This window comes from Gopherus flavomarginatus, chromosome 3 (assembly GCF_025201925.1).
Source record: "Gopherus flavomarginatus isolate rGopFla2 chromosome 3, rGopFla2.mat.asm, whole genome shotgun sequence".
In the NCBI taxonomy this organism is placed as follows: Eukaryota; Metazoa; Chordata; order Testudines; family Testudinidae; genus Gopherus; species Gopherus flavomarginatus.
Genome location: NC_066619.1, coordinates 49,891,157 through 49,917,782, shown reverse-complemented (window position 1 = coordinate 49,917,782; position 26,626 = coordinate 49,891,157). Strand labels below are relative to the sequence as shown.

The 26,626-nt window shown below is 43.1% G+C and overlaps 1 protein-coding gene across 2 annotated transcripts; it reads left to right on the top strand.

Annotated features, from left to right (window-relative positions):
* The first annotated feature begins 32 nt into the window (after positions 1-32).
* On the top strand, positions 33-11,372 carry BTF3 (basic transcription factor 3). Of its 2 annotated transcripts, none has more exons than XM_050945284.1 (6): positions 33-162; positions 667-735; positions 5,200-5,313; positions 5,509-5,710; positions 10,146-10,202; positions 10,970-11,372. In XM_050945284.1, exons 2-6 carry the CDS (start codon positions 667-669, stop codon positions 11,014-11,016), a joined length of 489 nt encoding a protein of 162 aa, XP_050801241.1. In that variant the 5' UTR covers positions 33-162; the 3' UTR covers positions 11,017-11,372. The 2 variants fall into 2 exon arrangements, with proteins under 2 accessions (XP_050801241.1, XP_050801242.1); XM_050945285.1 differs by having other exon boundaries at positions 10,623-11,061.
* The last annotated feature ends 15,254 nt before the right edge of the window (positions 11,373-26,626 follow it).

Genomic DNA, 26,626 nt, shown 5'->3' with positions numbered 1-26,626 from the left:
CCGGACATTGGGTGTCGTCGGCGCGTCGCGTCGCGCCGCCCGCCCCTAGCTCCTTCCTGCCTTCCTTCCGGCCACCATCTTGCGCCCCTCCGCGTGTGTGCGCTCAGCTCGGCGCTCCCCGCCCTGTCCTCTGCCAGGACAGAGCCGCTTCCGCCCGGGAAGGTACAAAGGGGCCCGGGGCTGGCCTGGGGGAGCGGGGTCGCGGGGAGGTTCCCTAGCGCAGCGCTCGGGCCTGTGAGTCGGGAGAGACACCGGCGGGTTAGGCCGCGCGGGGCCCAGCAGTCGGGGAGCGATAAGCCGCGGCGGGGGCGCGGCCCTGCTGCTGGGAAAGGGCCGGGATGCGGCTGTGGGAGTTACTCGGGGTTGAGTAAATTGTCCTTCCCCCCCCCCCCCCCAGTGAGAGGCCTCGAGCCCCTGCCTCCGCTCCCTGGTTTCGCCTCCTGCTTCCCCATCCTGTCCCCGGGATGTGGCTGGTGTCCGCAGCGTGGCCTTGCTCCCTGGCTGGCCCTCCCGGTACGGAGCGTGGGGTGGGGGGCAAGGGAGGCTTCCCCTCGTTCCGGAGATAGCCGGGGCCTCCGCCGCGTTGGAGGCGCTGCCCGTCGCGGGGCTGATCTCCCCAGCGAGCAGAGCCGTGTCCATAGTGTCGTTACTGTCCTTCCTTTTCAGATGAAAGAAACAATCATGAATCAAGAAAAACTAGCCAAACTCCAGGCTCAAGTGCGCATTGGGGGAAAGGTAAGGCACAGCTCCGCCATGCAGATGGGCACAAAGTAGCGTACGTGAAACTTTAAATCTGTCTAAACTTATTGTTTTATCTTGGCGAGGTATGAATATGATCTAACCAATGTACTGTTTCTGTTAGTAATATGTTTTCCCACAGTCTCTTGCCTATCAAATCCGACATACTTTCCTTATGACTACATATTACCTATGTATTTATGGTCTTCTGGGTCAGTAGTAAAAATAGAATGGAAATTCTTCTAATTGATTTTTCCAGTGAAATCTGGCAAAAGCGAGGCTGATCAAGTGTCTCATTAAATGTGTGATTCATAACTTGGATTGGGAAACCTTTGGATTTTAAAAAGCAAAATATACATTCAGTTTAAGCATAGGGGTTTTCATAAAAAGAAACCAAAATTACATTTATGATACTGCATACCATATTTCTTACCCAACAAGATTAATTGCCCATATGTATGTTCTAGTTTTCAGACTGACTAGGTTTTCCTGCATTTGTCTGGTATCATTGTATTGAATAGGTAAACTACTTTCTGAAGTATCAGTTCCATGTCTTTAAAACAAGATCCAAATCATTAACAAATCTCTAGACACAAAATTATTTGTCATTTAAAACATTTTAAAACCAGGCAGTCCTTTGTTTGTTTGTAAAGAGGGATTAAAGGTTCTGTGCCTTCCTGCAAGAACTGATATCACTAGTACCAGAACTAGTGCCTTGTTTAGATTGTTAGTGATGTCATCAATTCTTGCAGGGGAAACATTTTCTCAGGGCTTGTCTACATCAGAAAGTTGCAGCGCTGGTGAGGGAGTTACAGCACTGCAACTTAGGAGGTGTACACATCTGCAGGGCACCACCAGCGCTGCAACTCCCTGTTTGCAGCGCTGGCCGTACTCCCGTTTTGTCTCGGGTGTAGAGGATCCAGCGCTGGTGATTCAGCGCTGGTAATCAAGTATAGACACTTACCAGTGCTTTTCTTGACCTCCGTGGAATAAGCAGGTATCCCAGCATACCTGAGGAAGCCTCTGGTAATCAAGCTGGTCTCCTTCCCCGGCTTGCTCTCGCGTTCCCCGAGCAAGCAGGTCTCCTTCCCTGCGGTTTGCAGGGTGGTTCCGGGAACGTGAGAGCAAACCGGGGAAGGAGACCAGCTTCGCCGCGGTTTGCTCTCGCGTTCCGCGAACCACCCTGCAAACCGCAGGGAAGGAGACCTGCTTGCTCGGCGGTTCGGGGAACGCGAGAGCAAACCGGGGAAGGAAACCAGCTTCGTCGCGGTTTGCTCTCGCGTTCCCCGAACAAGCAGGTCTCCTTCCCTGCGGTTTGCAGGGTGGTTTGCGGAACGCGAGAGCAAACCGCGGCGAAGCTGGTCTCCTTTCCCGGTTTGCTCTCGCGTTCCCCGAACCCGAGCAAGCAGGTCTCCTTCCCTGCGGTTTGCAGGGTGGTTCGCGGAACGCGAGAGCAAACCGCGGCGAAGCTGGTCTCCTTTCCCGGTTTGCTCTCGCGTTCCCCGAAACCCCTTGAAGCCGCCCAACAGCGCTGCAGTGTGGCCACATCTAACACCACTTGCAGCGCTGGTTGCTGTAAGTGTGGCCACTCTGCAGCGCTGGCCCTGTACAGCTGTACTAATACAGCTGTAACAACCAGCGCTGCAAAATTTTAGATGTAGACAAACTGTCAGTTATTGTGTTGGCTGGATGAACACCTTTCTATTAGCCTTTGAAATAGGCCTTTATGTAATTTTACATCTACAGCTGTTAACTACTTAAGCTAGGCTTATTTTAAATGATTTCCTTAATGTTAAGGGAATTTTTCAGGAAAACACTACTGCATATTATCTTTGAGATGTGGAGTTGTTGCACGCATGTAGTGTGAAAATTAGAAGTGGTGGAGGGAACCTATTGATGGCTGTCTGCTATACCCACCCTTGAGGGAATAGATTTGTAGTTTTCTTTAAAGGCAAACTTTTGTCTTGTCTTTGTTTTGAAGGAAGGGGGTTATAAAATTGCTGCAGAACCAGGAAATAACAAATGCAGATTGCGATCTCTATAAATACAGATTATAGTGAACTAAACAGGATTTTTCTGCATGAAAGCATTTAAGTAGCATAGTCATTACATAAATCTGGTTTATAAAGCACACAGAAATGCTTTCAGCCACAAATTGAAGTGTCTTGTTAATGAGGCTTGTCTGGTTACATACCTAGTCTAGATAAACCTGATATGGCAGTGCTGGCTATAGACATTTTTATTCTAGTCACGTACATGTGCACACCTAGTTTGCTCCAGATTACAACTTGCTCATTGTAGTGTTGATAAGCGTCAAAACTGGGTGTGTTTGTAGGCATACTAGCTGCTTTGTGACTGTAACCGAAAACAGTGGAGTTTTAATATGGTAGAGATGTTATAGTTCAGTTTCAAATAGGCCTGGGAGAATTGGGGCAGAGATAGTACCTGAATATGCTATTTTAAAAATAGACTGGATTTGATGGTGTCTCATACTGTCAGAAGTACTTTATTGCAGCATTGCAATATCCTGCTCCTCCACTCACTTGTTATAAATACTATTTTACTCATGGGGAAAACTTAAGTTTGGTAATCATGCACAGAATAGAATGTGCCTAGTCTAGAAAATTTTCAAGGCTGTTTTATAAGACTTCTTTGTCAGCTCCATATCTAGCTTTAGCAAAATTTCTTTCAATTCATTTGGGTGGAGTTTCAGGATTATTATGCCACTTGACGATACTATTATCACTTGCTGTTTTTGCCTAAGATATAGTCGTTGCCAGTGAGCAAGGGCACTTCAAATTTTTTTTAATTTTAGGGCAGCGTTGGCCAGATGTGTTTCACAGTATTCCAAACATAGTCTGCAGCAGCCACTCATCTTTAATACATAGGTGGAACCCCAGGAATTGTGCATGTCTCGGCAGGATCAAGGTGGATTATGCGTCAGAAACCTGTAATCTGTACAGGCTTCAGTTCTGTAAAGATGAAAGCTGCTATCCTCTTAATGGAAATTAACTATGAGATTCAGCTAGTAGACAACTCTAACATAAAGACTTAAATCAGTCCAAATGCATTTGACACCTGTTTTAACCTATTGTGAATTGGCAGGTGTCTCTGCAGACACCTGCTCAAAAAAACTTTTTTGTCAGATTCCTGCAAGGCATGACTTTCTAAATGTATTAAAAAGCCGTTTGTTCTGAAATACTAATGTAGTCCTGACAGGCTGATGAGTGATCCAAAAAGAGCTTTTCTTACATGAAAGGTCGCTGTTCTGGTTGTAGTGACTTTCAAATTGCTGAGTGAGCTGGGTTCAGACTCTAGGCAGGCAGAGAGTTTCAGGCTGAGATTCCTTTCCAATTTGGTGGTAGAATTTCACCTTAACTGGGGCTACTATTGGTCTTCCTATACTAGCCTACCCATCCTGGGGGGCCTTTCTCCACACACAACTTTAAAAGGGGCTGGGCTTTTTGCTTTGACTGGATTAAAGCCCATAATGTCCACCCACATTTTTCTTTACACCAGTTCACTGATCCGTACGCTCTCTGAGAGAATTATGTCTAAATGGATGTGCAACCGTTTCTTATTGCTAGGATCTGGCTGGCCTGAAGCAGAACCAGCAAGGTTTGGGACAGCAGGCTCAGGGAGGAAAAGGAGTGAGGTTAATAGAGCCATCAGTTTTGTGCTCTTTTTAGTTCAGGGGATGCCAAAATCTTGTGACCGTAATAGAATCATTAAGTGGCAATGCTGATTTTTGACGTGGGGAAGAGCAGTCTTCCCTGCCAAATAACTGCACCAAATCATAAATCTAGGGCTCTTTGGTTGGGGGGAGTTGGCCCTCAGCAAGGAGAGAACTCATCTCATCTGCTTTGTAAATGGGTGTGACCTAGAATTCAGTTCAATAGTTCCTTTATTGATGTGCAAAATATGAGTTGCCAAATCAGAAAAGACCAATCCCAATCTGTCAGACATAGGTATCATCTGCTTGGGGCAAAGTTTCTCTGTGTTTGAGTGACACATTCCTATTTACTGCTGTAGCATGTCTTATTCTTGGGGTTCTGTATAGTTTTTCTCATTTCTTTTTGAATAGATATTGATTTCTGATAACTTGAGGAAATCATTCTTGTACTTGTTTCCTTTAATTTTAAGTTTATAAAAATATCAATTTGGATATAATTTAAGAAACCTAGAAAGGTTTCCATTCTCCTTTCTAGAAATGTCTCTCTTGGAAAGAGGATTTGATAGACTTTCCATAAAGTATACGTGGCAAATCTTTAAAGTGTGCCAAGATGGGATGTTTCTTTGAAATCTTTAGCGCATGATGTTGACATAGATGTCAAATTTACCAGTTCTTCCTTCTTAACATTTATACTATCATCATCCCCTGTGAGTGATGTGTGAAATAAGAGTACTTTAATTTGAGAACTGCTGTAGTATAAAGGTAAAACATATGCCCTTTCCATAAAGGGAACTGCTCGCCGAAAGAAGAAGGTTGTCCACAGAACAGCTACAGCAGATGACAAGAAACTTCAGTTCTCCTTAAAGAAACTGGGAGTCAACAACATCTCTGGTATTGAAGAGGTAACTGCTTTATTTAATTAATTTTAATTAGTTTTGTGAAATTTGTTATATCTACTTCTGAGTACATTCTTGAGCTGTTAGAAATGTTGGAAGTAAGCCTTGAGCTTGAACAATGCTTAGTAGTTCAAGTTTTCTGTTGACATTAAATTGTAGTCCAAAATTTGACTGTCTTTATGATTTTACTTTTTCTTGCAGGTAAACATGTTTACCAACCAGGGAACAGTCATCCACTTCAATAACCCTAAAGTTCAGGCATCTCTGGCTGCTAACACTTTCACTATCACAGGCCATGCTGAGACAAAGCAGCTGACGGAAATGCTTCCCAGCATCTTAAACCAGCTTGGAGCTGACAGTCTGACTAGCTTGAGGAGATTGGCAGAGGCTCTACCCAAGCAACGTAAGTAGTAACCTCAACGTACTTTTTTAGCAGATTTATACGTTTTTTTTTTTTTTTTTTTTGTATCACAGCAGTAAACTTCAGGAGTAAAAATTTGGTGTTCCACCCATAAGCTAATAAATGTAATCAAGAGAAATTTAATTCTCAGATCCTGTTCACACATCATTTTCCAACATGATATAATAAAATAAAAGAAAGTGGCACACATCCCTTAACCTGCATGTAGTTTTCCAAATTCCAAGAAATTGGAAGCAACGTAATTAATGGTTATTTTACTCCCCTAGGTCAGCTTGCTTAATTTGAGGATACTCATCTGTAAAATAGGTTAGCACATTTGTATCTGGAAAATTTATTAATTTACATTTTTTTTTTTTTAAAAAGTAGCCTGGGCTGTTTTTCCTCTTGAACTGGCTGTGTTCACTTGCACAGAATTTCAGGAGGGGATTTAGAGGCACTAAGGAGCTCTGCTGTCATGCTCCCCGTCTGGTTTAGCAAAGGTAGGTCTGCCTGGCGAAACATTTCAGTAGCCAGGAGGCAATGAAGCAGTATCAGGGAGTTCCTAGAGTTGGTATGGGGGAGAGAGAATCAAGGCTTCCACCTCCAAATTGCTAGGTAAATGAGAAGAGGGGAGCAAGACAGCTCCCACCAGCAGCAGAAGCAATCATCACCGTGCAGCCTTGGATTAACACAGGTAGGGGCTGAGAGAGGTACCATCAAGGCCATATGCCTGAATTGTAAAGAGGAGGTAAGTAGAGATGAGTGTGGGTCCCCTCAGCACAGAAAGGTGCTGCTGCTACAGAGCAGGGTTTGGAGGAGAGGGAATGGGTGGAATGTGGCTAGTTTAACTGTCACTGGGCATCTCTCTTACTGCCTGTGGATGGGGGCTTCCTGGTCTTGCTCTTCTCTTCCAGGTTAAACTTTTGAAATACCTGGGAGAGGAATCACAAACTGTTCGCCCAAGCTTGTCCCCTCTCCTTCGGAGGATGAGGCCTTTGCGAGCAGTTGGAGTGATAGCCAGTTTCCAGCAATAGTGAGCCTAGCTGCAGCTTTCCCTGTTCCAGTGCACCCTACTTAGGATCTAAGACATTTGTTTTTTGGGGGGTGGAGAAATGTTGCTTAGACAGTCCTCTGGCTCCGCCTGCTGCTTTTATATCTGCGGTCAGGTAGTGAATGGCTTAGGTGTTGTGTACACTGCAATTAAAAACCTGTGTCTGGCCCATGCCAACTGACTTGGACTAAGGGGTTTAGATTAAGGGGCTATTTAATTGCAGTGTAGATGCTCTGTCTGGAACCCAGACTCTGGGACCCTGCGAGGTGGGAAGGTCCTAGAGCTCAGGCTGCAGCCTGAGACTGAATGTCTATACGGCAGTTAAAGAGCCCCTTAGCCCAAGCCCTGCGAACCTGAGTCAGCTGGCATGGGCTAGCCACGAGTGTCTAATTGCAGTGTGGACATACTGAGTCTCCTCCAGCATGGCCCTTTTCTGGGTAGGGGAGGCATAGTTGTCTATTCTATGGATGGGAGAGGGTCCTGTTTTCTGCTGTTAATTCAGATGTTGATGAGGAGGTTGCTCGATCCCCTCTGATAGACTAGAGGGTTCTTTATGCTTTCCTATGGCCCAGAGGAATCTGCAGAACATCTTCAGCAGCTGGGCAGCCTGTTCCTGTCTCACCAGAAGTTCAGATCCCTCCCTTCCTCCTGTCATCCTTTTAGGTTTCCTCAGGACAGCAATAGCAAGATTCCTTGGGTCTCCTAAATCCTCAAAAATAAAAGGACCCTGTGACACCATAATGGACCCTGACTCTCTTTTATATGACCAAGTGCTAATCTTGGATACATCAAAACTTTGAAGGTCTAATATTAAAAAGTTTAAAATGTTACTTTGAGCCAGTAAAACATTCTTCAACTTTGAATTGATAAACAGTTGCTTAAATCCACCATGCAATATTGCTTATTGGATTTGGGAATCTGTAATTGTTGAAAAGTAACTTGCCCATGCTGTTTTATTAAAACTGCTCAATTTATAACTGACTGAAATAGCTGATTTCCTCCAGTTTATTGGCTAAGCTTGTGGAGGCCTTACACTTGATGGAGTTTCTCTGTAGAATGCTAGCTTTTGAGTGCTGCATCTGATCAGTAATTTCAGGGAATGTGCTAGACATCATTGGCCAGAACCTTATTGATTTGGGGGAAAATGAGGGACACAGGAAGCTCTTTAGCACAACCACAACTTTGAGTATCTCTGCAGTTGGCTATAGATCAGACTGCTTGGCAGAACCCTTCAGCGCTTTCCAGCTAAAGTGTATCTTATCTCCTGTTATCCTCCCAATAGAGTTTAACATGTTGACACACAGTTCTGTCCCAGACAGAAGAATGGTGGGGGCAAAAGGGGAATGGAGGCATACACACAGCCCCAGCTATGGGGCAAAGAATGGGGGACTTGGTATGTGGAGGGGAAGGGGGCAGAATTGGGGATGCTGGAATAAGTGGAGGTGGGGAAGGGAGAAATAGAAGTGTGCACAGAGTCCCTGCCATGGGAAGGAGAATGGGGGATCCTAGAGTGGGGTAGCGGAATGGGGGGTACACAGAACCCCTGCCATAGGGGGAGAATGGGGAGAGTGAACAAAGGGCACATAGAGCTGCCAGAATGTGGGACTCTAATGTGGGATGAGGGTGGTGCAGGATCCTCTTGGTTGGGAGGCGGGAGCTTGAATTTACTTCCTACCTACCCTTTTGGTCCCCAGAGCCAGGATTTAGTGATTTCAGAAATCTGCTGCAAAGTCATCACGCTCTTCCCAGACTTTTAATGGGAAGGATTGATTGATGAAGGTGTTCAGTCTTCCCAACTCAAATTTCTGGTAAACACACTCACTACTTTTTATAATCTCCAAGATAAGCACAATTAAGCATGCTGTAGCTTATTGTTTAGAGCAGGGGTCAGCAACCTTTCAGAAGTGGTGTGCCAAGTTCACTGTAATTTAAGGTTTTGCATGCCAGTAATACATTTTAACGTTTGTAGAAGGTCTCTCTATGTCCTATATTTTATAAATAAACTGTTGTGTTTAAAGTAAACAAGGTTTTAAAAATATTTAAGAAGCTTCATTTAAAATAAAATTTAAAATGAAGATCTTATCAGTTTAGTGTGATCTTTGTCTGGGGTTCCAGCCAGCAGCCCCGCTCAGCCCGCTGCTGATCTGGGGTTCCATTCACTCAGCCGGCAGCGGGCTGAGCAGGCCGGTGTTAGACTGAGAGGAGCCGGCGGGGGGCTGAGTGGTTCAGTCTGCTTGTCAGTTTGGGGTGCCGGCAGCACTCAGCCTGCTGCCGGCCCCTTGCCAGTCGGGGTCCCAGCCATCGGCTCCACTCAGCCTCCTGCTGGCCTGGGTGAGCAGAACCTCAGGCTGGTAGAGGCCTGAGGGGGGCTGGCGTCCAGGATCCTGGCTGGCAAGAGCTGGTCTGGTCTGAGGTTCTGTCCGCCAGCTCCTGCCAGCCAGGATCCTGGACGCAGGCCCTGCTCAGCCATCTACCAGCCTGTGGTTCTGCTCACCCAGGCCAGCAGGAGGCTGACGGGACTGGCAGCTGGAACCCCAGACCGGCACCCTGCCGAGTGCTGCCAGCACTCCCCGACTGGCAGTGGACTGAGCCACTCAACCCGCCGCAGGCTGAGTGAATGGAACCCCAGGCCGGCAGCAGGCTGAGCGGCTCAGCCCGCTGTCACTCTGGGGTTCTGGCTGCTGACTCCTGCCAGCCAGGGTCTCAGCTGCCGGCCTGCTCAGCCTGCTGCCAGCCTGGGGTTCCCTGGGGGTCCCCAGGCCAGCAGTGGGTGCTGAGTGGGGCCGGCAGCCAGGACCCCGGTTGGCAATGAGGCAGCATCCGGAACCCCAGAGCGGTGGTTGGCTAAGCCACTCAGCCTGTCATTGCGTGCCATCAAAAATCGGCTCACGTGCCACCTTTGACACGCGTGCTGTAAGTTGCCGACCCCTGGTTTACTGTCTGGGATAGACAGAGAACAAATGAATTATCAATAGATCAAGATGCTGTTTTAATCTGAGTAAAATCCCAGCTTTTGCATTTGCAGATGAAAATTGTTGTTCATGCAAGGCACTTAATTTGCAGTGTTGATTGAAATAAGTGTACATTGCTGTAATAAGTTGACCAAGGAAACAGGACATATGCTACAACTATTTTTACTGATGTGCTGGGTGTCTTCTGATGAGACATAATGAAATAGCCAAAAAAAAAAAAAATATACTGCTAGCTGGGTCTTATTTCACAATTGTGTAATAAACTTGCATCACAGACACTTCCCCTGCTGAAAATGTATTTCAAGTTTACGTCAAACTTCAGTTTTGGCTTTATTCCAAAAAATTTTTTGTAAATTGAGATTTTTACAAATAAGCTTGGCATTTAAAATGGACATTACATTATTTGTGGTTACAGCTGTGGATGGAAAAGCACCACTTGCTACTGGAGAGGATGATGACGATGAAGTCCCAGGTAAGAACAAACATAAAATAGAAACTGATGAAACTGTCCCGCAGAGTACATACATAATGTAGAATTGAGGCATAGAATAGAAGCTAAGAATTTAACAGGATTAAAAAGAAAAAGATTAGGTGTTTGACAATGAGAACATCACACACATGAAACAGACTTGGGGTGGGGGGCATGGTGGAGAAATGGTTAGGGGATTAGTCAGCCACTAATAGTTAAATTTCCCTATGGGCAAGTTATTCCATGGTGGACAACTATGAAATTTTTTTGCACCTTCCTCTGAAGTATCTGATACTGGCTGCTGTCAGGATATGAGACTAGATGGGCCTCTGGCTTAATCCACTCTTTTAGCTATTTTGTAGAAATAATAGCATCTGCAGTTTTTAATATTGGTAAACTAAAAATAATACATGCTATCAATAGTGTGAATCAAGGAATTGGCCTCATACGTATCAGGAGAGTGCAGAAAAAACCTCCCCTTCTCTTCCCACCACACTTGTGTGGTATAGCACAGTTAAGTGTGCAGTCTGGCGTTGGTGGTTGTTGAAGATAGGATTTATAAGATACTAGTGGTTCATCTACACCTGTGTCTTAAGTGGCATTTATATTTTTATGTAGAAATTGTATCATTGTAAATGCTAAAGCTTTAACATCTCATAATTAAAATACTTAAAGTTGACTTAAGATAAAAATCTTAGACTCGATGTATTTGGTAAGGTGAAAAAGGTACTGATGCTTTGGTTTCAACATGTACTTTTCTTTCTCTCTAGATCTTGTTGAAAATTTTGATGAAGCTTCAAAGAATGAGGCAAACTGAACTAAATGTCACTTTCTGAATAAAATTAAAACTTGAAAAAAGCTACATGAGCTGCTATTTTATATTGTGACTGCTTTTATTTGTAATTTTTTTGTATTATGTTTACTGATCTGATGAGGTCTAAAATCTGTAATATTTCGAAACTCCTTGAACATTGCAGCTCTTTTCTGTTATTGCTTGTACACAACATTAATAATCTTTGCAGCCTGGTTGAACTGAACAAACCTAAAAATTAGTATAAAATCAAATTGCTAACAATCTTTGCCTATACAGTTAATTTTCTGAGTAACTTGTATACAAGCAAAAACCTGGCTTTAGTGAATTTTGGCATATAATAAAAGATGTAAAATTGAAAACTTGTTTAGTGTGGCTTTTATTAGAAAAGCAAATATTTTTAATTGGGAAATAATCTGGCCTAAATATTGAATAATCGTATTCCTAGAAGATCTTGCTTCTCTGCAAAGCATCTCCCAATTGCCATGTCACAGAACAATGCTGCTTAAAGTTAGTTCTAGAATTGATTGTCATAAGTTTGAAATGCTGATGATTAAGCAGCGAAGCCCCCTGATAGTTGTAGCCCAGTACAATACCTGTTGGGTTTCAGGAACCTTTTTTCTTTTGACCCAACGGAGTTTGATCAAAATTTCTTCTACACTCTGGTATTGCTTTGGTGCTCAGATTGACCGATAAATCCATATTATTGGTCTGTAATAAAACTAAGGGTTGCAGATAACTTGGGAAAACTAGGTATTAGTGTCAAGTGTTGTGTTCAGAAATTACAGATACAGAGAAACCCAATCCAGTGGATTATAGCAAAATTATTTTTCTCACTAAAACTGTCCCAATATCAATTTTCACTTAAATCACTATAATTACTGTAGGAAAGCTAGGCTGTACTATGGAGTTTGGGAAAGGGAAAGATTCAGTAGAGCTAATGGTTGTACTCTGAAAAGTGTTTTTAAAAAAAATAAAAATTACAAACTCACAACAGAACTGTTAACTGTCTGGTCACCTCTGCTTGCTTTAATGGCAAGTTTGTGTTTCTTTGAGCAGCATTTGTTGTAATGGGCTAAGACTAAAATGATTATACTCATATAAAAAGGGTTAGTCTGACTTGGACTAATACCTGAAGGGAGTGGAGCTGAAAGCCAGACTTTGGATTGGAGAGCCTGTTTCTGGTGAGGGATGAGAGAGAACTTTAGTTTGACTTTGAGGTTGAGAATGTAGTCCTGGCAGCTAAAAAGGTTATTTTTTTCCTTTTGTGGATTTCTACAGGGCAGTTATTTCTTCTAAAATAAACTACGTGTACAATGTCATGTTTAGAGTAACTTTGACTAAAACCACACTTCAGCAGTGATCCCAAATATGACACTTTGAAAACTGGTAGCAAACCAGTCTTGTTTCCTCATAACCAAGAAATGGTGGGGCTCCGTGTATCTTGCCAAGCCATGGAAGTCATGCCATGACTTCATTGTGCAACTTGTAACAAGTTTCTCCACTATTTCTTAATGGCCACAATTTGAGTCAGGGTAGAAGTTGTGTGTGTCTGGTCTAAGAATTCAAACAGTAATTGTTGCAGTTTAGTTTCCTACTTTATGGAAGAGGAATTCTGTTTCACAGTGCACACTTACTATATAGCATTAAACTGGAATATCTGTACTGTCGCACTTCCATGCTTCAATTAATCTAGTTTCTGTCAATAATAAAATATGGGGTATTTCAGTAATAATGGACTGCAGTAATGTCTCAAAGCACTTATCAGAAGAGCAGTGGCATAAAGATGGCTGATGGAATGTGTTGCACAAAATCAAGATTTGATATAGGATGCTGGTGAAGAACTGTCCCTTAGCAGACACTTCCAAGAGGTACAAATGGAGAATCATTTTCACAAGACTTTACTTGAATATCTCAGAATAGCAGCATTTCTGCCCACCTGTAGAACTAGGCAGAAACTTCCTTGTAAAAGTTGCCATTTTGTAAATTAACTGGGCAGATCTAATACTCTTAATGGAGTCTTCTGGAGTTCAGGGCATGCAGCACTTAAGAAATACTTGCATTTCCTAAGATAGTCTGACTAATTTAGAGGACTATCCTGTCATAAACAGATAGTTAAGGGTTAATGTCTCTTTTACCTGTAAAGGGTTAACAAACAGGGAACCAAATACCTGACCAGGGGACCAATCAGGAGACAAGATACTTTCAAATCTTGGTGGAGGGAAGCCTTTGTTTGTATTTTTTGGGTTTGGCTTTGTTCTCTCTGGGTCCTGGAAGGGACTAGACGTGCAACCAGGTTTCTTGCCAATCTCCCTGCTACAGTCTCTTATATATTCAGAATAGTGAGTATTTAGTAAGAAAGGCGGTTATAGTCTTTTGATTGTTTTCTGTATTTGCAAATGTGTATTTGGCTGGAAGTATTTTAAATTGTATTTCTGCTGGAGGAGGTTTTTTCTCCAGTTTCTATAAGCTGACAGACCCTGTAACTTTTACCATCTAAATTACAGAGAACTTTTATCTTTTTCTTTTTTTATTAAAAGTTTTTTGTTTTTAAGACCTGTTTGATTTTTTCCCCTTGTTGAGGCTCAAGGGAATTGAGTCTGTACTTAACAGGGAAGGGAGAGAAGAAGGGTGGAATCCCTTTGTTTTAGATTCAGGGAGCTTGAATCTGTATTGCCTCTGGGTGAGGGAGAAAGGGGAGGGGGGGAAGGGACATTCCTCCCTGTTTTAAGATTCAAGGAGTTTGAATCACGGTAATCTTCAGGGTAACCCAGGGAGGGAAATCCTAGGAGAGGCACGGGTGAGGGAAAGAGTTTACTTTCCTTGTGTTAAGATCCAGGGGGTCTGGGTCTTGGGGGTCCCCAGGGAAGGTTTTTGGGGGGACCAGAGTGTATCAAGCACTGGAATTCCTGATTGGTGGCAGCTTATCAGATGTAAGCAGGTAATTAAGCTTACAGGAATTCATGCTGGTACCCCAACTTTTGGACTCTAAAGTTCAGATTGGGGAAAGATACTATGACATATCCAAATATCTATCAAACCATGATTACAGTAGATCCTAAGAAGGTGAGAGGGGGCACACTTTTGTTGTGGTTCATGGTAATATAATTGACTAGCAGATTGTAATTTTTTTCTGTATGTGCTTAGTCTGATTCCATGTTCTGTTGTCTCTACCTCTTGAAGTTAACATTGATTGCCCTAAACATTTAGAGGTTGTCACTAAGTATTTCCAGTTTCTGGAAGTTGAGCTGATTTTTTTTTTTATTAATATGTACTTTCACTCCAGCCCGCGCCATGTTGAATGCAACCATTACAACACTAGGTATAGTCACAGTCAGCAAAGAAAACTTCATACCTTTATTCTGAACAGCTTTGACAATGCAGAATTGCAAACATGTTCACATTTCTGTTTAAAACAGGCCTACGCAAATCATTAAAACTGACCTAGCTTCCCTGTAAACGTCAAATCAAACCTTATAACACCTGGATTCTAGTATAGTAGTTCAGTGCTGAAAGGGCATTCTTTACCAGTTTCTAGGGTCACAGTTTGAGCTTTAATCTAGTTTATTTTAAACTTGCTACCTATTCCGAGCTGTAGCTGTCCTGCTGTCAATCAAAAAATAAAGTTCATAATAAAAACCAAAGCAGCTGCAGAGCCCTTCAGATGGACAACAGCAAGTCAGCAAAACTACCAAACAATCTTTCCCTTTCACAGCTGTTTGAAAGAACCTTCTCAATCCACCTGATGCACAGTCCTCACTCAGCATGACCCTAAATAGCTATTCCAAAAGTTACTCTTTGGAGCATATTTTAAGGATCAAAACATTTCAGGCTATTCTGGAACAGGGGGCATAAGCTCCAAAGTTGAGAAGGCTCTCACAGAGATTGCTTTGTCAGTAGTTTAAATGGGAATTTTAGCTTCAGTGACTCTGCTAATGGTATTAGGAGAGAGCACTTGAATATGAGTGCCAAAATTTTCAAGCTTGTGCCTAGCATTAGATACCCCAAAAATCAATTCTTAAAAACCTAAACGTTTCAGTGGAGGTTGTAGGTACTCTGTGCCTTCGGTGAACAAAACTACTTTTACTTGCCTAAATACAGTTTGTGTATAGAAAATCCTATAGATTCATGCTTCAGCTGGAATAGGTTCCTGTATCTCCATAGCACTGAGTATTTAACATCTTTTCATCTTTGCTTATTAATTTCTCATCATTTTAAATGTTCAGATTATTTTGGGGATATAATTTATTTAGTGTCTAAGCTGTTGATCCTTTTCGTAAGAGTGGAGATTGCAAAACATGGCCATTTAAGAAATTGGCTTATCAAAGAGTGTAAGTGGATTTGTATTTTATATTTGAGATCTAACTAAAACTTAGCAAGGGCACCCAGGAAATACAAGGCACATTTGAATTTGAGTGCTATCATTCTGTCAAGGGGCTTTGATGACAAACCTTGAGAACTGGACTCAAGGCACTAAGACTTTGAGATTAAAAATTTATAGCCCTGTAATTTAAAAATTGCCTATGGACCCAAGTAACTGATCCATGTCCAGACGCCCTCTTGCCCTTCTGTCTCAACCTCTTCTGCTGCTATTCCTTGATCCTCTCTGACTTTCTGTTGATGCTGCTATCTCCCTTCAGTCAGCTACTAATGGCTCCTATCTGCTGCCTTCTCTTTTTTTGAGCAGTCCCAAAATATTTACTCCTACCCTGGCAGTTTTTTCTCTATCCCTGGACCAGATATAACCTTCCACTGTGGCTCTCTACCTCACTGGAGTGACTCCCCTTCCTCTCAAATAGGGACATGCTTATTGTGTCTGAGCCATCTCTCCACACCTTCACTGCCAAAGCCGCTATTTCCAGCTGCTGTTGTGGTTCAGACTGAGGTAAACTGCTGGCTGAATGACTAACTCTGCAATCTATGTGTGGTGAGTCTGTTATATAAGAATTTATGGAAAACAAGCATCAGAAGTTTGCTTCTCTAAGGTCTTACCTGGACAGTCTCTGCAGCCCTTTCTTGCATCTCAAACTGTTTGGAAAGCCAGACCACCTTGTTAGGACACTTAAATATCAAGTGTTGTGGAAGCCTGCTAGGTAGATTACCTGTTCAGATGAGAATTAAAATAAAATATAACTTCTTACTAGAGATATTTACCACTCTTATACAATGACTTTCATCTTCAAAGGGCTTTACGAATTACTTCATTCTCTCAGTTCCCCTTGCAAGGTAGGACTATTACCTCCTTTTTACAGATGGGGAAACTGCAGCACAGAGAGGCTAGGTGACATGCCCAAGGTCAGAGATAGTAGCAGAGCCAGGGGTCAGTATTTATGAGTTCCTAGATCCCAGCCCTGTGCTGAGACCACTGCAGCATGCATGTTGGATCTGATTCAAAGTCCATTGAAGTCAGTGGAGTTTTTCTACAGATTTCAAATGGCTTTGGATCAGGCTTATTGCTGTGACACCTCAAATTTCAACTTGAGAAGATCCAAACACTTTCATGCATAGGTAGAGCTCTTTTATTGGATGTTGAGGTGGAGATCTTACAAGAAAGCACTTTCTTCCAAGATTGCTAGTCCTACCTGGTTTCATCAGGACTAGAAAAACTCTTTAAAAAGCTAGCCAAAGTATTTCTGCTTGCGATTTCTGACAAAAAGGTGTGCAGAAATGCACAGGTTTTAAGTGAAATATTAAGGGAAGATAATGTAGTGGTATTGTACAGGGAACTCCTTCCATGCATAAAGAGAGAGGCTATGGGGAAAAGAAAGAAGGTGGTTGTTGGAAAACTTGACAAATGGGCAATCAATGCTGGCAGTGGTGATAGAGCAAAGGTGGGGTTGCCTTAATAAAGCAAAGGTTCAACAGGCTCAACCCACAAGGGAGTCCTAGTCAGCCCCTCTTCAAGAACTTCAGGTGGAAAATTCCTCTCCCGCAACTGCACAACAAGACTTGCTAGAATTGGAGTTCTGTGATGAGGTATGTCCCTTTCTCTGCAAGGAAAAGGACTAGCTTTGTTACTTTCTAAAATTAAAAAATTAGGTCTCCAGCACTTTTTTCTTTTTTTTTTTTTTTACGTCCTACTCTAAGCACTGATGTTCCATAACAACATTACTAAGTTAAAACCTTTTTGAAATTAAACTTTAATCAATGACATTTTGGCTATGGGCACTAGATCACTGGGGGGAGTTCCGTGAACTAAGACTTATTTCTTTCCTGCTTTCTGGTGGGGCATTTTCCTTTTGGGATTTTTTTTTGGTGACAAAATGGCATAAACTGTTACAAAACTTCTTTAACTTTGCGCCATCCCTGTGTTTAGGGTGTTATGAAGAACAAACACCCTATCCAATTTTCTTCAAATTTTGTAATACAATTCAGTCTCTACCTTAGGTCTAATCATCTAATTTTGAGGCTATTATGTTACTTTGTGGATTTTTGAGAGAGGCTCAAAACAGGGTTTAGAATGACAACTCAGTTGCAACTGTAACTATCCAGCCATTACTGTTGCTTCATAAAACAGATGTACCTGTCCTCAGTTGTGTTTTTTTCCTTTAATTGTTCTGAGTCATAAGTGAATCCTGTGGTGTTTTATAGTAATGAGATACCTAACAGTACAAGTCTTAGCAAGACTATGTACAAAGGAATTACTAATTCCCTCTTCTCTCACACAATACTTCTCTAGATACGTTTCAATATAGTAGTAACCTCTTGTTCCAATAGCTCCACATGTAAGCTACAGACTGTTACAGTTCACAGACCAACTGCTTATTTTATGGTTGCCCTAGTATTCCAAAATGAATTCCTAGGCTGCTAGCAGCAACTGTTACACTGTGTGGCAAGGGCACCCCTTCTGCCTCTCCGGGCTTAATGCTCCCCCTCTGATAGGGCCAGGGCAGGGCCTGGGGTCAATCAGCCCCCTCTCTGGAGCGTGTCTGTCTTCCCCCTTTGGGGTTTTTCTGAGAGCCTTCCTCGTAGGTCTCTGGGCAGGCCTGAGGAGTGCTACCCTGCCAAACAAAGAGGTACAAGTCTATAAAGCACCAAAACAAAAAGGAAATGCCCTTCCCTGGCCCCCGGGTGTCAGTCCTTCCCCTAAACAGACACTGGGTTTTGGTGTCTCTCACACTTCAGAAACCTATCTCCCTGCTGCCACCAGCCTTGCAGCAGTTTGGATCCCCTCTCACTGGGAGAGAGATTTTAACAGGTTTCAGGCAGCCCTGAATTGGACAGGTGTCCCTAATTGACCTGAAGTAACCCCTTTCCAGCTTGTAGGAAAAAAGGCCTTTAGCATTCTAGGGCTAACATACCTGTTTTCCCAGACCCTCCTGCAGCCATCCAGCCTGACTTTGTCACAACAGATAATAAGGACCTATCTCCTAGAAAGAAGCATGACTTCTAATCTAGCATGAAAGTAGAAAAGGGTAGGAAAAGGCTAGTTAAATTGCTTCTTATGCTGTAGATGTTTTCACACTGTAAAGGCATAGTGGATTTAAAAAATAGGATTTCCAGTTACATGTTCAGTGAGCAAAGAAACAACATAAATTAGATTGGAAATGTTTTCTATTGTGGGGGGAAGAGTTTGTAATAAATGACGTTGCAGGTCAATAATAAAGCTTTCTCTTGGGTAGATGTGCTACTGTATTTTATTGTGGTGTGTATAGGCACCATTAGTAAATGGGGCTGTTGTCCATGCATAGTTTAAACAAAACTAACAAAAAAATTCACTGCATGTCACAACTGCCCACCATCATTTGGTGATTCGTGAATTTGTGTTTGTCATTTAAAACTAAATACTCCCATTATTATGGGCCTGGTCTAGAACTCTACTAGGGAAAACTCCCACCAAAGCTAGAGGGAGTTTTGCCTGAGTAAGGACTGGGGGTTCTGGGCTCCTTTTCCACTTATGGTGAGGAGAGGAGGAAATTAAAGTAAAAAGGGAGGGAAAAGCTACCAAAGCATCTGTCCTAACTGAGGATTTGAGGTATCCTGAGATTTTAAAATGAGGTACACAAATACCTGCTGCTACAGTGATGAGGTCTGTATACATTCTGATGGATGGATAAATGGATGACAGAAATGTATGCTGGGGAAGGAGCCAGGGAGCTGACTCTGCAATACCCTGCACTGTTCTTAGTTCCTGGCAAAGCTTTGGCAACCCTCCCCCCCGGAGTTGCATACAGTCTCTGGCTCACAGTGATACATAAACCATTCAGACCCTTAATACAATATGGTCGCTAAAGATATTGCATGTGGTTGCAATATGTGTCTCAGTAATCCCGTGCTAGATCATTTACTTATACAGAAAAACTCGTCAAGGGAAGAGAGAGGACTTTTTAAAACCAGTGCAATATTATTGTAATTTAAAGACCTTTCATTGATGCAAATGTTGGGCACATCTTGTGTTTTCATACATGCATGGAACAGGATTGTGTACTTTTCTAGACTGTTCTTAACACCTGTTTGACACCCCTGACTTAGGGCTTGCTCCAGCACCCATTGAAGTCAGTGGGCATTAGAGCAGGCATTTAGAGCGTAAAATGGGATTTGAAAGTTCTAATGAAATCTTTCTGTGGAGAAGGAACTGAAAGGAAAACTCTCTATCCATGTAATGAGTGATGCTGTACATACAGTGGAAAAATATTGATCTGACTTTGTGAATCAACCTGGATAGTTTTAGAGAAACAGAAAAGAAGGAGCTAATTTTGTAGCTGTGATACTGAACAGGACTTTATTTACTCCGATTCTTTTGTGTACTAAAATCTGATTTTAAGCAGTAATTTATAGGTTAAAATTGTGAGTTATTTGAGCCCCTAGGCTGAAGCACTTAGCAGAGCAGAACAGGTCTTTTTGGCTTTTCTATTGCCATGATAGTCACTCTTCTTCTGTAATTACTTTTCATAAATGGCTCACCATTAGGGAACGATGGTGCCCAGCAGAAAGAAAACATTTTACATAATGATATTACATTTCCTGTTGCTAGATTCAATGCCCTTGTGAAAAGTATGTTTAAAGCAGGAGTGTTTATTGCTGTCACCTATACACCACACTGAAGTTATAGCTTGGTAAGGCAAGAATCATCCTAATAAATAGTCCTCTGTTCTGCAGGGATTAATGATGCTTTTATGGCATTGAAACTACAAACCAAGCCCTTTGCTTTACTAATGATTCTGAACAAATCTTAGGCTAAGTAATGTTTGTAAAGTGCATTGAGATGCATAAGCACTATCATTATTATTCATTGTGTCTCTATGCCAATTATTAATATGTAGGTTTTAGAAATTAGAGGCTCTATCTTCCACTGAGCAAAGTGTAAATTCTAAGGGAACTTTTTGCCTCCCTCATCCCCGATCCTAGGCCAGTTGAAGATCAAAATGGCTTGGAGTAATTTAAAGCAACCTAAGGTAATTATATTGGCTTATGGTATCCAATCATAAGCCACATTATGCCTGTGCTACACTTTCTCAGTTATTCCCACTCAGCCAGAGGTTTGATATGCAGCACAAGGTCTCAGATGACATACAGTGGCAACCTGTGCCTCACTCTGAACCCTCTTTCCAAACACACTGGGTAATGCATTTCTTCTGCAACCATCATGTGACTCTTTGTGCACTGCCTGCTGGTTTCATGCTTAAATGTCAAGTATTCACAGCTGTTACAAATATTTTATTAATATTTTAACATTGCTATTAATTTAAAATGCAGAACTGGTGTGTTTCATTTCATTTTTTCCCAAGTTAAGTATTCAAAGATATTTGAGAGTTCTGTCTTGTTGCATGTGATGGAGTGTTCAGCAGGGGTTAATCCTACTCTGTGGGCCAAGGAGGCCATGCCCCCTCGGCTGTGCTGAACATGCTCCAGTTGGAACCAGGATATAAAAGGGAGCAACTTAGCTCAGTCTAGGTTGACTACCAAAGGGAGTGGAGGTGCGCTGCAGGCTCCTGTGGAAGGACTGCTGACACTTCAGGATTCAGAGGCCAGCCGGATGGTGATGACCCATGACCCCAAGGCTTCTGAGGCCACAGAGGGAAGAGAGACCACGAACCCCAAGATGACAAGCTGCAGAGAAACAGGTAGAAGTAACCCATGGGAATTTAATGGGGAATGGGTCGTAGAACCAGAGATTAGAGTGGCATTTTTTTTGGCAGGATCCCTGCCAAGGTGGTGGTGGGCAACCCTGCCACTGCCAGGGCCCTTGGTTGGGACCCAATGGAGAAGGGAGGGCCTGGGTCCCCTGACCCTGGCCACCACCCACTTTGAGGTGGCAGCCTACCCCTCCAACCCATCAGCCACTAGGCCTCACCACCCTGACAGAGAGGGACCCCTATTGACCTCGGCCATTAGGCCACACAGCCCTGACTGGGAGGGCAACTATAGGGAGTCTGGCCATTAGGTCATACCGCCCTGACAGAGAGGGCAGTCATATTGACTCTGGCCATTAGGCCACACAGTGCCACTTGGGAGGGAAACCGCATTGACTTGGCTATTGAGCTGCATAGGAAAGCCCAACATAGGAAGGCCGCCTTGTTGACCCCAAACATTGAGCCATACAGCCCAGAAATTAGAAGCAGTCATTCAAACTAAGCGGCAGGACCATAATGCCCCTCCACCTCATACCCAAAGGGTGATTGGGTGTACCACTCTCACGACACTGCTGTTGAAGCAGGAGAAACCTCTGGGTCGTACAGGAAATAAAACTGCCGTACAGTTTGATCCAGTGGTTTAAAAAAAAAAAAGCCAATGAGAATATCGAAATGTGCTGACTGTAGGAACTCTGCTAGGTCACACCAGGCTTGAGCCCTGTTATTTCAAGAGAGTCAGTCAGTAATGGAGGAGCAGACTGTCTAAGACCTCTTTTACACTGGCTTCACAACTCCATTTAAACATAGTCTAAAGGTCAGATCTGCTCTGAAAAGTGACCTTTAAGTGGCAGTGCAAGGTTCCATGTTTGTGTCTTAGTGATTTCCATAGCAACTGTACTCCCATTTACAAGTAAAAAGATATTTTAACTGTTATTCCTGAAAACTCAATTGGGATCTAAGAGTTAAGCTGCGGTCTTTGCTTCTCATGCATTAGGACCTGTAAAAAAGGTTCTGCAGGCAAAATCAGTCCCTCAGCAACATATATGAAGCCATATTGTTAAGAACATAAGAACGGCCATACTAGGTCAGACTAAAGGTCCAGCCAGCCCTGTATCCTGTCTACCGACAGTGGCCAATGCCAGGTGCCCCAGAGGGAGTGAACCTAACAGGTAATGATCAAATGATCTCTCTCCTGCCATCCATCTCCACCCTCTGATAAACAGAGGCTAGGGACACCTTTCCTTACCCATCCTGGCTAACCCATCCTGTCACATTATGCCTACAGTCATCATCCCTGGGTGAAACTATCTGCAACTTAATAAATAATTACGTTGATCCTGCACAAGCTAGAATAGAATCCAGCTTCTGTGTCAACTGTGTTGTCTCTGCAGGGCTAACATGAGTAAAAAACAGTGAAAACTCATTTTAGCTACTAACTTATGGTTCTGAATACCCAAAGGACGAAAGTAGGTACCATTTTTACAGTACTTTTTTCAGAATAGAACCCCACTTTAAGTTCCATTGCAGTCAAACTGGTTTCTAAAATTGCTTGGCCTCAGCTGTGCCGGCCACTCAACCAACATTAATATTCTATATTACTGCCAGGGCCGGCTCCAGGCCACAGCGTGCCAAGCGCATGCTTGGGGAGGCATGCCACAGGGGGTGCTCTGCTGGTTGCTGGGAGGGCGGCAGGTGACTCCAGTGGCGCTGCCCTGGTCCTGCGGCTCCGGTGGACCTCCTGCAGACACGCCTGCGGCAGGTCCACCGGTGCCGCGGGACCATCAGACCCTCCACAGAAACGCCTGCGGAAGCTCCACCGGAGCCGCGGGACCAGCTGACCATCCGCAGAAACGCCTGCAGGAGGTCCACTGGAGCCGCGGGACTGGCGAGCAGCAGAGCGCCCCCCCGCGGCGTGCCGCCGTGCTTGGGGTGGCGAAATTGCTAGAGCCGGCCCTGATTACTGCATTATTGCAATTCTCAAAGGTGCCAAACAAAATTGGGCCTTGCATAAGCAGATAGTCAGAGAGAGTCACTGCCCCACATATTTTACAATCGAAGGTCCCAATCCTGTAACGTTACACAGGAGTGTAAGTGTTTGCAGGATTGGGATGAAACCAAAAACCAGATTAAGTGAGGGAGAGCTGGACAAAGTATAATACCAAAGTGATAGGGCACATAGCATGTTAATTCCAGCTTTTGATTGGGCATTTTTATTTTTGTTCCGAGGACAAGGGACAAACAAGGGATAGGAGACAGAGATATCATAAAAATGCTCATCAGTCACCCTTCTGCCTGCTTTGCACTGCTCAAACAGCACACAGGAGCTGGAAAGTTGCCTTACAGAGGTAGCTGGGGCTCCCTCTGGAACAGGCGAATTCTTGGATGGTGTAAAGCCATCATAGCCAGCTCTCTGCCAGCCAGCCACTCTTGTCTCCAGGGTTAGGGATAGGGATACATGATTGGTGCAATGTGGGAATACGATGGGACATGACTGGAGTGTGTTATGCTCCAGTAATCCCTAGCCAGAGGAATGGTCTTCAACAGACTGTTCCTGCCAGTGTAATTTAGAGCAGCCTAAAGGCCCCAGGATCAGTGTAACATAGATTAGTGCCAGTACATTAAACATGCTAAAAGGGCTACATGACATCCATCATTCTCTGGCTGATAATGTTCTGGAAGGGTTGGTTCATTCATACAATATTATCCCAGGATGCGTGCAAGAAAATAACTGAATTTCAAAGATACAGTATGTGAAGGGAATGCCAGCCCTAAGGGCACATTTTGTATCAGAGAAATAAAACTGCTAACATATCATAAAATTGTGCTGGCTATGAAAAGATCTGTCATCCAGCTGTATTTGCCACTCTTTCATGCAGCTGCTCCACAGAACAAATGAGTCCAAGTAATTTACCACCAATACAAGCAGTGCTGCTTGTTGGATTTCTAACAGTTCAGAATTTCTTTGGGGTACCCAGGATTACTTAGCCTCCCTCAGCAGGAAATTCAGAAAACCCCTATAAATACCTGTGTGTGGATAAACTGCTGCAATTCACCTTCCTGGCCCTCCTGCTGCTGTGGCTACTTTGTGTTCCAGACTGTCTCCTTCTTTCCACCTAGTTTTGCTGCTCTCCCCAGATCCTCTAATTCTCTTGTGTGCATGGTTGACTTCATCAGTGCTTGTCTGTTGAAGACGGATGTGCCCTTCAGTCCTGTGCGCCTAAAGAACTGCTAGCTTCATTTGGTGACAAATCAACCTCAACTGAGAGATCTATTCAGACATCTTCCCTGGGAATAACCCCTAACAATATCTTTGATCTTTAACGTTCCAAGTGACTGGATTCTTAATTCACCCAGTTGATACATTCATTGCCAGACATTGCAGTATACTTCCTGAAAGCATACATGTTGCACAGCAGGAGGTGCATACAAGCGGAACTGCTATAACAATACTAATGAAGATCTGTCCATTACCAGGCTATGTCTACACTCCATGGTTTTATACCATTGTTTGGAGAAAAAATTGCTGTCCACAATGGTCAGGGAAACTGTGCTGGAATGGAATGCTAACCATCTTTCTGGTGTAGGAGTGAAGGACTGGAGCAGTCATCAAATGATCAGCCTTTTCTTGTTTCCATCCTCCTGCCATAAGAATGATGAAAAACATTTTCTTTAGTGAGTCATGAGACTATGGAGTCACATGTGGTTCATTTTGCAGTAAATGTGAACTATTTAGGAGGAATAGATTACCTGAAAGTGTAGATAAACTCTGTTTGACTGCATCTTTCATTGGTGATGATATACTGCTTCCAACATGCTTGTCCAAAAATGAAAGCAATCCTAAAATAAAAATAAGAGCAATAAAATATCTTTGTCTCTAGTTTATTGCTCTCTATAAATGTTCTCAGTTGATTCAGGACTCAAAGCTTGCTTCAAAATCATATAAAGGTCATTAAATGATGAGGCATAAGAAAAGAGGCACCTTCTCTATGGAAATCTAAAATTAGTCCTAGTTTGTCATGGCTATAAAAAGGGCAGCTCGTTAATGACTGACAATGAGATTGTTGCTCAAAGCATGTTTACTCTGTGGAGTGTGCTTGAGATGGACCATTATATTTGCACAAGGAAACATAAGAGGTATAATGAAAACAGGCCAAGAATAAAGGATAGGAAGTGGACAGTTTTCAAATCTGGCTCATGGGATTCCTTGTGTGGATACCAAACTACTCTTTTATTACTATTTAATGGCTGATTTTAGTCCCCTCTAGAGATCCGTAATCAGCATGTTTCTTCAGACCTGGATAACATTTGTACACAAATGGTTTGAATTAGCTACACGCAGAGAGCTAGATCATCTCTACATGAGAGACCGCAGAATGGCCAGGGAGTGGGACTCACAAGTTTTCCTTTGCATCAGCCCTTTGGAACACAGCCTACTCCCAACGGTATGGCCAAGGGTTTGGTCTCCCATCCTGGATCTCAAGACAATGTGGAAGCCTGATACTGTGCTGCAGGACTCCCATTGGCTCCCCACCCATACCAAACCTATCCTTGGTTGCGGGAAAGGAGGAGTAACAGCACAGTATGCTGATAAGTTCAAAAACATGATGGAAAATCCACACAAGGGTGAAGGGGAAGAAGGCTGCAGAGCAGCAAATGCTGGCATCAGCCCCTCCGTGCTCAGCCACATCCCCACCAAAAACACCAAGCAGCAAGCACCATGAAGAAAATGGTATATGGTTAAGACCCCACCTGAATCATGGGATGATCTTCAAATAATTGCAACTGAGTTGCAGACAAAACATGGAAAATCGGAAATAAGTAATAATGGACTTTTATTAATAGTGGTAATTTGGGAAAGCCACAGTAGACTTATTTGCTTAAGAAAAAATTGCTGGAATGATATAAACACTTAACTATTGTTATCCCTGTGAAATTTTTTGATAATCAGACAATTTGGTGCATCTATATTACATTCATTACAAACATGACCAGTACAATATAAAATTCAGAAGACTAAAAGTCTTAACACAACTGCTGTAGAAATTGAGCCCAGTCACTTTAGCCATTTACATTTTTCAAGCATTGAATGTTCATGCAGTACACCCTGCAGCAGTGGTTTCCTTCATGCCCTGTCTTTCCTTTGTGAAGACTTGTCCGTACCAAAATACTGCATGCTTGGCCTCCACAGAATTAGGCAAGATCAAAAGTGATCCCTTTGCTCTCTCTGGACAATGCTGTACAACTACAGGTGAATCCTCAAACTGTCCAAGATCATTTTAATGTACTAATGGGGGAAAAAGTGTGTCTTGCAAACCTCAAAATGTGTGCTAAATTGTGAACTGGGCAAAGTAAGCTCATTTAAAACAAAATTGTGGTGAAAACCTAATTGTGAAATCTGCAATTTTCACAATATTGTGAATGAAGTAGGACCTTATATATGGTCAGCCTCAGGTGTAGGAGTTTAGAATACATTAACTGGGAGCTTTTTGAAGGGTATATAAATCATAGATTATTAGGGTTAGAAGGGACCTCAGGAGATCATC

Bases quoted from the DNA above. Each gene is read 5' to 3' on its own strand.
- BTF3 (XM_050945284.1), top strand. From the start codon at position 667: ATGAAAGAAACAATCATGAATCAAGAAAAACTAGCCAAACTCCAGGCT. The intron at 736-5,199 runs GTAAGGCACAGC...CTTTCCATAAAG, and splicing joins AAGTGCGCATTGGGGGAAAG to GGAACTGCTCGCCGAAAGAA. The intron at 5,711-10,145 runs GTAAGTAGTAAC...TTGTGGTTACAG, and splicing joins AGAGGCTCTACCCAAGCAAC to CTGTGGATGGAAAAGCACCA.